Below are 12,500 nucleotides of genomic sequence, written 5' to 3'. Positions count from 1 at the left end.
GCGAGGCTCACCTGGCTCTCTTAGGGCCAGTGTTGGGGACATTGGTGGCGGAGGCTCACCTGGCTCTCTTAGGGCCAGTGTTGGGCAGCGCTGGGGGTGGAGGCTCACCTGGCTCTCTTAGGGCCAGTGTTGGGACATTAGCGGTGGAGGCTCACCTGGCTCTCTTAGGGCCAGTGTTGGGGACATTGGCGGGTGGAGGCTCACCTGGCTCTCTTAGGGCCATTGTTGGGGACATTGGCGGGTGGAGGCTCACCTGGCTCTCTTAGGGGCCAGTGTTGGGGACATTGGCGGGTGGAGGCTCACCTGGCTCTCTTAGGGGCCAGTGTTGGGGACATTGGTGGGCGGAGGCTCACCTGGCTCTCTTAGGGGCCAGTGTTGGGGACATTGGCGGGTGGAGGCTCACCTGGCTCTCTTAGGGGCCAGTGTTGGGGCAGCGCTGGGGGTGGATTTGCGTTTGCGAGGCCTTCCTGGTCCCCGCCGTACAGGACTGCGAGATGCCTCCTGTTTCCTGCGAAAACAGACAAAATATCATATCAGCCAGTCAGTCAGCCAATCAGTCAGTCAGTCTGTCAGTCAGTCAGCCAGTCAGTCTGTCAGTCAGTTAGTCAGTCAGTCTGTCAGTCAGTCAGCCAGTTAGTCTGTCAGTCAGTTAGTCAGTCAGTCAGCCAGTTAGTCTGTCAGTCAGCCAAACAGTCAGCCAAACAGTCAGTCAGTCAGTCTGTCAGTCAGTCAGCCAACCAGTCAGCCAGCCAGTCAGTCAGTCAGTCTGTCAGTCAGGCAGCCAGTCAGTCTGTCAGTCAGTTAGCCAGTCAGTCAGCCAGCCAGTTAGCCAGACAGCCAGTCAGTCAGTGAGTCAGTCAGGTAGCCAGCCAGTCAGTCTGCCAGTTAGTCTGCCAGTCAGTTAGCCAGTCAGTCAGCCAGCCAGTTAGCCAGACAGCCAGTCAGTCAGTCAGTCAGTCAGATAGCCAGCCAGTCAGTCTGCCAGTTAGTCTGCCAGTCAGCCAGCCAGTTAGTCTGCCAGTCAGCCAACCAGTCATCCAATCAGTTAGTCAGTGAGTCAGTGTGTGTGTGTGTGTGTGTGTGAGTATGTGAGTGTGTACGTGTGTGTGAGTGAGTGTGTGTGTGTGTGTGTGTGTGTGTGTGTGAGTGTGTGTGTGTGTGTGTGTGTGTGTGTGTGAGTGTGTGCAACTGTGTGTGTGTGTGTGTGTGTGCGTGTGAGTGAGTGTGTGTGTGTGTGTGTGTGTGTGAGTGTGTGCGACTGTGTGTGTGTGTGTGTGTGCGTGTGTGTGGTGAGTGTGTGTGAGTGTGTGTGTGTGACTGTGTGTGTGTGTGTGTGCGTGTGTGAGTGTTGAGGAGACTCACTGGTGCTCATGTTTCCTCTGCAGTTTGGCCAGCTCTCTCTGCTTCTCTTTATAGCGCCTCTGCAGGTCCGCCAGCTGCATCCTCATGGCCACCTCCTGTCCGTCCATCGTCTCCATGGCGATCTTCACTGGGGACACCTGTCAAACATGAACGTGTGTGAATAAATCTTGGGCACAGAGACTCCACCTCCAACCCCCCCAACTGTGATCACACTGGGACTGCAAACCGTGAGCTCCTTACTGGCTCAAGGTATGGCTGTAGGGAGTGAGGGTGTTGGAGGTGAGGGTGTAGGGGGTAAGGGTATAGGTAGTGAGGGTGTAATGTGTGGGTGTAGGGGGTGAAGGTATATGGCGTGAGGGTGTAGCAGGTGAGGGTGTAGGGTGTGAGGTGTAGGAGTGAGGGTGTAGGGAGAATGGGTATAAGGAGTGATGGTGTAGAGGGTAAGGGTATAGGGGGTGAGGGTATAAGGAGTGAGGGTGTAGGGGGTTAGGTTATAGGGGGTTAGGGTGTAGGGAGTGAGTGTATAGGGGGCTAGGGTATAGGAAGTGAGGGTATGGGGGTGAGACAGTGAGGGTATAGGGAGTGAGGGTGTAGAGGGTGAATGTGTAGGGGGTTAGGGTATAAGGAGTGAGAGTGTAGGAGTGAGGGTACAGGGAAGTTAGAGTGTAGGAGGTTAGGTTATAGGGGGTGCGGGTGTACGAGTAAGGGTGTAGGGGGTAAGGGTATAGGGTGTTAGGGTGTAGGGGGATAGGGTGTACGAGTGAGGGTGTAGGAGTGAGGGTGTAGGGGGTGAGGCTCATTACCGGATCATGGCGAGGGGTCCAGGAGAACTTCCTACGCAGGTTTAGCGTCCTGCGCGGTACGCGGTGTCTGCGTGCGTCTCCGCCCCCCTCCCCAGCGCCCAGCTCCAGGGCACGCGCCGCCGCCAATGTGGCCAAGCTCTGCAGGTCAAAGGTCAACATGTCCTTCCCTGCCAATCAGAGTGAGAGCAGAAAGAATAATGCTTTAATGCAATTAAGCATACAGATGAGCCTCAGCATCTCAGATAATTAGTGACTCCACATCACAACAACACACACACACACTCACACACACACACACACACACACACAGGCTCACCATAGCCACGCCCGGAGCTCTCGTGGTAATGCAGCTCCAGGTCAGCCACCTCGCTCAAGAGCTCCATTCCTTGGGAACCGGGGCAGGGCGGGGCATGGGCGGGGCAGGGCGAGGTGTGGGCGGGGCAGGGCATGGAGTGAGCAGGGCGGGGCAGGGGGGCAGAGTGCTGGAGGGGCGTGTCCCTCTCCCCACAGAGAGCAGCAGCAATCAGCAGCTCCAGGCTCCAGATAGTGGGAGTGGCCTGGCAGGTGGGGGCGGGGCAGGATGTCGGTATGGGCAGAGCATGATCATCTGGGACCGCCTCCCTCCTCGTCTCCTCTGTGGAGTGGGGGACAGGTGTGGACTCAGGACACAGGTGCAGGTACACCTCATCCCCTGTCTCCATCTCCGCTGTGCCTTCCTCCTGCTCCTCATCGTCACTCAGCTCTACCACCCCCTCATCTGCAGGTTCCCCCCACCCATCCCGGCAGGTCACAGGGGGGTCGTCTCCGTGGGTTACCGCCAAAGTGGGGCACACCTCGATGACCGTGGAGCAGACGTCTGGCTCCTCCCCTTCCTGGCCCAGGTACTTCTCTGCCCCGCCTCCTTCCACACCCTCCCTCAGCCCAGCAGCATTAGGCTCTGCCTCCTCCGTCATACGCCTGATGGGGCTGAAAACTCCATCACACTGAGGCTCCGCCCCTACAGCCGGGAGGGGGCGGGGCCGAGGGGTCGGCTCCACCTGCACTGCCTCCAGGTCCGCAGGCTCGGCCAATAAAATGTCCTGGGGGGAAGGGCCTCTCCTGTAACCTATAGAGGAATAGGTATACTCAGGTGGCAGGTCTAGAGAGAGGAAGAGAGAGAGAACGCAGCTCAGTGATCATGACATGAAACACACAACACACCAGTGTGTGTGTGTGTGTGTGTGTGTGCAACGTGTGTAACATAACATAACATAATGATGAGAACAGCCCATTCAGGCCAAACAATGCTTGCCATTTTCCAGACCAAATTAGTGCTCTGATTACCTACAGACTAGATAGCATCTAACACTGTATCAAGCCTGGTCTTGAAAATCCCCAGAGTTTCTGCATCTACTATGTGGCCTGGCAGGCTATTCCACACAGTGACTACTCTCTCTACGAGAAAAATTCTTCCTAATGTACGTATAGAATTTAACTTCTGCTAATTTCCATGTCCCCTTGTTCTACTAACAGAACTCAACATGAAGAATCTCTTGTTGATCCCCTTAATGAATTTAAAAGCCTCAATGTAATTGCCCCTGAGTCTCTGTGTGTGTGCGCATGTGTGTGTGTATGTGTGTACGTTAGTATGGATGTTGTTGGCTCTGTGGTTTCTGGGTGTGATTACAGTTCTGTCTCCCTGGGCGGTGTAATTGATGGTATCCATCCGCCCCCTGACACAGAACGCCACCAAATGGATGCGTATCCTTACACTCTCGGCCACTCAAGGACCTCTGAAGGTTAAGAAGGCCCTGTGCTCCTATTTCCTCACAAACCATCTTTTCCAGTCTTCCACACACACAAACACAGGCATGTACACACAGGGGGGGCGTGTAAGAGTCACCCTGCTGGCCATCCAGGCGCCCACAATCTGCTCCCCACGCATGGGTATGATGGGAAGGGGTGTTGTATACGAGCACGCTTGTATGATGGGCAGGGGTGTATATGGGCACGCTTGTACATATTTCAGGAGTGGAACTGGAGAGGTGTGTAGGGTCTGATCTTCAAGGATTGAAATTTGATGCCCTCTGTTACAGTAGAGGGCGGGGGGTGGGGGCCAGAAGCACACAGACACACACACACACACTCAAACAAACACACCCACACACAAACACACACACACACACACACTCAAACAAACACACCCACACACAAACACACACACACACACACACACACACACACACACACACACACACACACTCAAACAAACACACCCACACACACACAAACACACACCACACATACACACAAACACACCCACACTCAAACACGCACTCAAACAAACACACCCACACACACACACACACACAAACACACACTCAAACACACACTCAAACACACACACACACACACACACACACAAACACACCCACACTCAAACACACACTCAAACAAACACACCCACACACACACACACACACACAAACACACACTCAAACACACACACACACACAAACACACCCACACTCAAACACACACTCAAACAAACACACCCAACACACACACACACACACACACACACACAAACACACCCACACTCAAACACGCACTAACAAACACACACCACACACACACACACACACACAAACACACCCACACTCAAACACCACTCAAACAAACACACCCACACACACACACACCACACAAACACACACTCAAACACACACACACACACAAACACACCCACACCAAACACACACCAAACAAACACACCACACACACACACACACACACAACACACACCAACACACACACACACACACAAACACACCCACACAAACACACACCAAACAAACACACCCACACACAACACACACACACACACACACACACACAAAACACACACACACACCACAAACACACCCACACACACACACACACACACACACACACACACACACACACACAAACACACCCACACTCAAACACACACTCAAACAAACACACCCACACACACACACACACAAACACACACACACTCAAACACACACTCAAACAAGTGAAACAGTGAAGCCCTTGGTGTGGCACAAGCTTTTTGACGCTGAAGCTGAACAGACCGGTATTTAAAACTCACAGTGTTCAAGGTCCCAGCCACTGAAGCCATTCCTTATCTAATCTCTCCTCTCTTCCCTTCTCAGTCCTTCCCTCTCTCTCTCCCCCATCCCTCGCTCCAGACCCAGAGGAGAGGACAGCTGCAATCATTCAGCCCCTAACCTTGAGTCCCTTACCTTCCCTGTGCTACTTTAATGTGCTACCTTTCCTGTGCTACTTTCCCTGTGCTACCTCTCCTGTGCTACTTTCCCTGTGCTACCTTTCCTGTTACCTTTCCTGTGCTACCTTTTTCTGTGGGGGCGCTGGAAATGTGGCTATTGTGGCTGGAGTTCAACCTGCAGACACATCACCACCTCCAGATCTGTAGTTAAACCTGCAGACCCTGTGGCCCTCCAGGTCTGTAGTTAAACCAGCAGACCCTGTGGCCCTCCAGGTCTGTAGTTAAACCAGCAGACCCTGTGGCCCTCCAGGACTGGAGATAAACCTGCAGACCCTGTGGCCCTCCAGGACTGGAGTTAAACCTGCAGACACAGCGCCCCCTCCAGGTCTGTAGTTAAACCTGCAGACCTTGTGGCCCTCCAGGTACTGTAGTTAAACCAGCAGACCCTGTGGCCCTCCAGGTCTGTAGTTAAACCTGCAGACCCTGTGGCCCTCCAGGACTGGAGTTAAACCTGCAGACACAGGTCTCAGTATTTGTTTAGTGTAGTCAGCTGAAACACAGAGATCATTCTTACCTGGCTCTAAGGATTGTGGGTAATCCTGTGGTGGCTGTCCCTCTACTCTCTTGTCCAGGGAGGGGTGTGGGGGGGTGGGGGTGAGGGCAGGGGAGCGGGGGCAGTGGCTGGGCTGGGGGCGGGGCAGGGGTGGGGCAAGGCGTGCTCTTGGGGTGTGGTCGTAGGGAGGGTGAGTGACAGCAGGGAGAGAGTCGGGTGGGGCAGCCGGCGGGGGGGGAGGGGGTAAAGGAGAAGGGTTTAGCAGGTTTGGGGGAGTGGGGCCTGGCCCTGGGGGCGTCCGGCTCAGGGGGGTCATCCAGTGTCCTCTGCACCTGGGGGTGGGGGGGGGGGAGGGCAGAGGTGAGTGACTTACACAAATGAGTGCGGAACTTTTATACTCAATGAATGCGACATCACATCCACGTCATATTTCATATAATACTATATCTATAGCTTTGTTGAATGCTCGATTCCGATTGGCCACTTCAGGCATTCAGCGGTCAGATATATCTGCATAATGACCGCTGCTATGGGTGACGGACCCTTTAAAGTTCAGAACTACCACTCCGCAGAAAAAAGCACCACAGCTGTCAATTTGACCATCAAGAAATCTGCGATCATACGCACTTGTGTTGCTTCGTAAATCTAATGGATCTAATGGAATCTGTTACAGTTATTACTGTATGACTTATGCTAGCTATGCAGTATATTCAGTCAGATTTACAATGGCGAAGCTAAAACTGCCCTAGTGTTAGCCTTGTTACCTGTGAGTGGGCGTGTCTGTGCTGCATGTTACCTGTGAGTGGGCGTGTCTGTGCTGCTGGTTACCTGTGAGTGGGCGCGTCTGTGCTGCATGTTACCTGTGAGTGGGCGTGTCTGTGCTGCTGGTTACCTGTGAGTGGGCGCGTCTGTGCTGCATGTTACCTGTGAGTGGGCGCGTCTGTGCTGCATGTTACCTGTGAGTGGGCGTGTCTGTGCTGCTGGTTACCTGTGAGTGGGCGCGTCTGTGCTGCATGTTACCTGTGAGTGGGCGTGTCTGTGCTGCTGGTTACCTGTGAGTGGGCGTGTCTGTGCTGCTGGTTACCTGTGAGTGGGCGTGTCTGTGCTGCATGTTACCTGTGAGTGGGCGCGTCTGTGCTGCATGTTACCTGTGAGTGGGCGCGTCTGTGCTGCATGTTACCTGTGAGTGGGCGTGTCTGTGCTGCATGTTACCTGTGAGTGGGCGCGTCTGTGCTGCATGTTACCTGTGAGTGGGTGTGTCTGTGCTGTATGTTACCTGTGAGTGGGCGCGTCTGTGCTGCTGGTTACCTGTGAGTGGGCGTGTCTGTGCTGCATGTTACCTGTGAGTGGGGGCATCTGTGCTGTATGTTACCTGTGAGTGGGTGCATCTGTGCTGCATGTTCCCTGTGAGTGGGCGTGTCTGTGCTGCATGTTACCTGTGAGTGGGCGTGTCTGTGTTGCATGTTACCTGTGAGTGGGCGTGTCTGTGCTGCATGTTACCTGTGAGTGGGCGTGTCTGTGCTGCATGTTACCTGTGAGTGGGCGTGTCTGTGCTGCATGTTACCTGTGAGTGGCGCGTCTGTGCTGCATGTTACCTGTGAGTGGGCGTGTCTGTGCTGCATGTTACCTGTGAGTGGGCGTGTCTGTGCTGCATGTTACCTGTGAGTGGGCGTGTCTGTGCTGCATGTTACCTGTGAGTGGGAGTGTCTGTGCTGCTGGTTACCTGTGAGTGGGCGTGTCTGTGCTGCATGTTACTTGTGAGTGGGCGTGTCTGTGCTGCATGTTACCTGTGAGTGGGCGCGTCTGTGCTGCATGTTACCTGTGAGTGGGCGTGTCTGTGCTGTGACTCCATCATCTGGGCAACCCGTTCCCTCTGCTGCTGCTGCAGGGTGTACAGCTCCTGTTGCCGTAGAAACTGTGAGCGGGTGTACACACTGGGGTGCGCCACCTGGGCCCCAAATACTGAGGGCCACAAGCCTGACTGGTCTATCATCTCTACAGAGAGAGAGGGGGGAGAGAGAGAGAGAGGGGAGAGGAGTGGGAGAGAGAGGGGGAAGGGGGGGGGAGAGAGAGAGAGGGGAGAGAGGGGGAGAGAGGAGGAGAGAGAGAGAGAGAGAGGGGGAGAGTGAGGGAGAGAGAGAGGGGGAGAGAGGGGGGAAGAGAGGAGAGAGAGAGAGAGAGGAGAAGGGGGGAGAGAGAGAGGGAGAGAGGGGGGGGAGAGAGAGGGAGAGGACTCAATAAAACAACTTGCCGCACACACATATATGCATTTACTCACACGCACACACACATTCACGCTCACAAACACACACAATACACACACAGCTGTTGAAACATGAGTAAGAGAGGAATTGTGAAAACTGGGGTGGAGCTGGAATGCGTGGGGGTGGGGCGGAGTGGGTGGAGGCAGGGTGGAGTGGGGTGGGGCAGGGTGGGTGGAGGCAGCATGGAGTGGGGTGGGGCAGGGTGGGGGGGGCAGGGTGGAGTAGGGTGGGGCTGGGTGGATGGAGGCAGGGTAGAGTAGGGTGGGGCTGGGTGAGTGGAGGGGTGGAGTAGGGTGGGGCTGGGTGGATGGAGGCAGGGTAGAGTAGGGTGGGGCTGGGTGAGTGGGGGGTGGAGTAGGGTGGGGCTGGGTGGATGGAGGGGTGGAGTAGGGTGGGGCTGGATGGATGGAGGCAGGGTAGAGTAGGGTGGGGCTGGGTGGATGGAGGCAGGGTAGAGTAGGGTGGGGCTGGGTGGATGGAGGCAGGGTAGAGTAGGGTGGGGCTGGGTGGATGGAGGCAGGGTGGAGTAGGGTGGGCTGGGTGGGTGGAGGCAGATTGGAGTAGGGTGGGGCTGGGTGGGTGGAGGCAGGGTGGAGTAGGTGGTGGGGGTGGGGCGGGTGGAGAGGGTGGGCTGGGTGGGTGGAGGCAGGTGGAGTAGGGTGGGCTGGGTGGGTGGAGGCAGGGTGAGTAGGGTGGGGCTGGGTGGGTGGAGGAGGGTGGAGTAGGGTGGGCTGGGTGAGTGGAGGGGTGGAGTAGGTGGGGTTGGGTGGTTGGGGGGGGGGAGTAGGGTGGGGCCGAGTGGGTGGAGGCAGATTGGAGTAGGGTGGGGCTGGGTGGGTGGAGGCAGGGTGGAGTAGGGTGAGAACATTGATTACCCAGGGGATGGGAGGTTGGGTGGGTGGGGGGTTCAGTGGGCAGCACCACCAGCTGAGCAGACGGGTCCTGGGGCAGGGGCAGCACCGGCTGCAGGGCACTGGGCATGGCAGCCGAGAAGCCTGGTGGGAGGTTCTGGTGCAGGTGGCCAATACCTGAGGGCAAGAGACACATGGACCAGTAAGCCCCTCTCTGTACCATGACTCACTGTGACTCACTGACTCACTGCCCCTTAACACACTGCAGTGTGACCCACTGCACACTAACACTGCACTGCGACTCACTGCACCTTTACACACTGCACTGTGACCCACTGCACCTTTACACACTGCACTGAAATGCACTGCACCTTTACACACTGCACTGAAACGCACTGCACCTTTACACACTGCACTGAAATGCACTGCACCTTTACACACTGCACTGAAACGCACTGCACCTTTACACACTGCACTGAAACGCACTGCACCTTTACACACTGCACCGAAATGCACTGCACCTTTACACACTGCACTGAAATGCACTGCACCTTTACACACTGCACTGAAATGCACTGCACCTTTACACACTGCACTGAAACGCACTGCACCTTTACACACTGCACCGAAATGCACTGCACCTTTACACACTGCACTGAAACGCACTGCACCTTTACACACTGCACCGAAATGCACTGCACCTTTACACACTGCACTGAAACGCACTGCACCTTTACACACTGCACTGCGACGCACTGCACCTTTACACACTGTACTGAAACGCACTGCACCTTTACAAATGGCACTGTGACTCACTGCACCTTAACACACTGCACTGTTACACACTGTACCTTAACACACTGCACTGCGACACACTGCACCTTTACACACGGCACTGTGACTCACTGCACCTTAACACACTGCACTGTTACACACTGTACCTTAACACACTGCACTGCGACACACTGCACCTTTACACACTGTACTGAAATGCACTGCACCTTTACAAATGGCACTGTGACTCACTGCACCTTAACACACTGCACTGCGACTCACTGCACCTTTACACACTGCACTGTCACTCACTGCACCTTAACACACTGCACTGCGACTCACTGCACCTTTACACACTGCACTGTCACTCACTGCACCTTAACACACTGCACTGCGACTCACTGCACCTTTACACACTGCACTGTCACTCACTGCACCTTAACACACTGCACTGTGACTCACTGTCACTCACTGCACCTTAACACACCTGTGACTCACTGCACCTTAACAAACTGCACTGTGACTCACTGTCACTCACTGCACCTTAACACACTGCACTGTGACTCACTGCACCTTAACAAACTGCACTGTGACTCACTGTGACTCACTGCACCTTTACACACTGCACTGTGACTCACTGTCACTCACTGCACCTTAACACACTGCACTGTGACTCACTGTCACTCACTGCACCTTAACACACTGCACTGTGACTCACTGAACCCCTCAGCTCCTTCTACTCCTGAGTCAGTTCCAAGGCTTTGCCTACCGTAAGAATGTCCCGTCATCCACAGGGAAGGACTTCCTGTTCGGGGCATCCAGTGATGATGCGGGGCATGGGCGTGCGTGGCAGGGTCAGCTCCTAATTGGCTGGCATGCAGGGAAGTCCCACCCACCATCATGAGGTGGGAGGCCAGGTCGCTGTGGCAACTGCTGGAGGGATGGATTCTGGAGTAATCTATCCTTTCTTTGTTTTCCCTGAAAGGAAATAATAGAACAGAAAAATGTATTACTTAATGAGAAGAATAGTCCATTCAGCCCATCTAGAACATAAGAATCCATAATGAGGAGAACAGGCCATTCAGCCCATCTAGAGCATAAGAACATGAGAATACATAATGAGGAGAACAGGCCATTCAGCCGATCTAAGCTCAGCAGTTAACTCTAACCCTACAAGTAAGAGCTGAATTGAGAGCCAGAAGAAGTGATGGGCAGAATGAATAGGAGGAAAGGAGGGAGCGATATGGATGAAAGATGGGAAGGTGGAGGAGGAGAAGGGGCCTGACCGGATGAACAGCTCTCTCTCTCTCTCCAGGCAGGGCGAGCTCAGTGCATCTTCACAGACCCTCCTCCTCTTGCCTTGACACACATCTGCACAGACCAGATGGGGGATCAGTCGAGCACCTGGCAACCCACAACCCAGCCAACATCATCTGAGACAACACTTACAATGGAAAATAGCGACCCAAAAACTCAATATTATTAATATCATAATTATTATCATAACCCCTTTCTCTTGCCCCAAATCACCCTATTCACCCCCAAACCCCCGAATGAGCCCCAGGCTGCCACCCCGTTCACCTTTCAGCACCGAGTGCCCCATCCCCGGTCGAACATGGGGGTCCGGCGGCCGACAGGGAGGCTCTCTCTGCCTCGCCACGGCAACTGCGATGCCCACGGGCGGCTGGCGCACTTCACCCTCCGCGTGGGAGGGGTCCTCCCGCCCCCGCCCACCTAGATCTGACCTCGGCTCCTCATTGGTTGAGCCCTTCCTGGTGGGCAGGGTCTGTCGGTCCTCTTGCCGGCTGCAGTTGGCTCCGCCCCCTGCCCTGCCCCCAGCCCCGCCCCGGGATCTGAGGCAGCCCAGGCCCCCGAAGGCGGCGCTCTGGGAGGGAGGCGGGGGCTGGGGGCTGCTGTGCCTCAGTAGGCTCCTCATGCAAGTGGGCGGGGCAGGGGGAGAGGCCATCCCTGGCTCCTGCTCTGATTGGCCATGCTGCCGGGTGGCCTTACGATGGCCCTCCTCCCCCCCCGCCCAGGGCGGCGGGTCGGGGGGCTGGTGCCGTATCCTGGCAACATTCTGCACATCCTGCTGTAGGGTAACTCTGCCCCCTGCCCCACCCCCTGCCCTGGTCCTGAACTGGGCCACACCCTTCCCATCAGGGGGCTGTGAGTGGGGGCAGTTCTGCTGTGGGGGAGGGCCTGTACAGGGCCCAGGTTTGTCAACCAGGGGGTGCTGCTGCTGGTGGTTCTGCAGCCAATCAGGGGCTACCTTACTACAGACATGCAGCTGCTGGTGGGTATGCAGCCAATCGGATGCTGCCTTACTATAGCCCTGCTGCTGCTGTTTCCTCAGGCACGTTCCGGTAGGAGCAGCGCCGCCATGGTTACCACCTTCGCTACCATGGTTACCGCTCTTCTCCAGGACCCTGTCCTTGGCGTTCCCCCCTGGGCTGCCCCCCCCAGCCCCCAGCCCCCGGCACTCAGGGGTCCCCAGCTGGAAGGGTCCACTGCTCCTGTCTCCAAAGGGTGCCACAGATGGCACAAAGGTGGGGCCCGTCAGCAGCGAGGGGGCGGGGGGTGGGGGCGGGCAGTAGAATTCGGAAGGGTGGGGGTGCGGGCAGGGGAAGCCCCCAGGGTTAC

The 12,500-nt window shown here is 55.8% G+C and overlaps 1 protein-coding gene across 1 annotated transcript in view; it reads right to left on the bottom strand.

Annotated features, from left to right (window-relative positions):
- bahcc1b (BAH domain and coiled-coil containing 1b) overlaps window positions 1–12,500 on the bottom strand; it is a 64,824-nt gene that overhangs the window by 23,480 nt on the left and 28,844 nt on the right. Inside the window, 11 exon segments of the mRNA XM_064323461.1 lie at window positions 404–508; window positions 1,363–1,499; window positions 2,166–2,332; window positions 2,482–3,303; window positions 5,993–6,101; window positions 6,103–6,303; window positions 7,791–7,966; window positions 9,111–9,263; window positions 10,630–10,838; window positions 11,147–11,264; window positions 11,442–12,500. The exon segment at window positions 11,442–12,500 is cut by the window's right edge and continues 504 nt beyond it. Coding sequence (XP_064179531.1) covers window positions 404–508; window positions 1,363–1,499; window positions 2,166–2,332; window positions 2,482–3,303; window positions 5,993–6,101; window positions 6,103–6,303; window positions 7,791–7,966; window positions 9,111–9,263; window positions 10,630–10,838; window positions 11,147–11,264; window positions 11,442–12,500 — 3,256 coding nt within the window.

This window comes from Anguilla rostrata, chromosome 2 (genome assembly GCF_018555375.3).
Source record: "Anguilla rostrata isolate EN2019 chromosome 2, ASM1855537v3, whole genome shotgun sequence".
Taxonomy (NCBI): Eukaryota; Metazoa; Chordata; class Actinopteri; order Anguilliformes; family Anguillidae; genus Anguilla; species Anguilla rostrata.
This window is presented reverse-complemented; position numbering and strand designations above follow the sequence as displayed.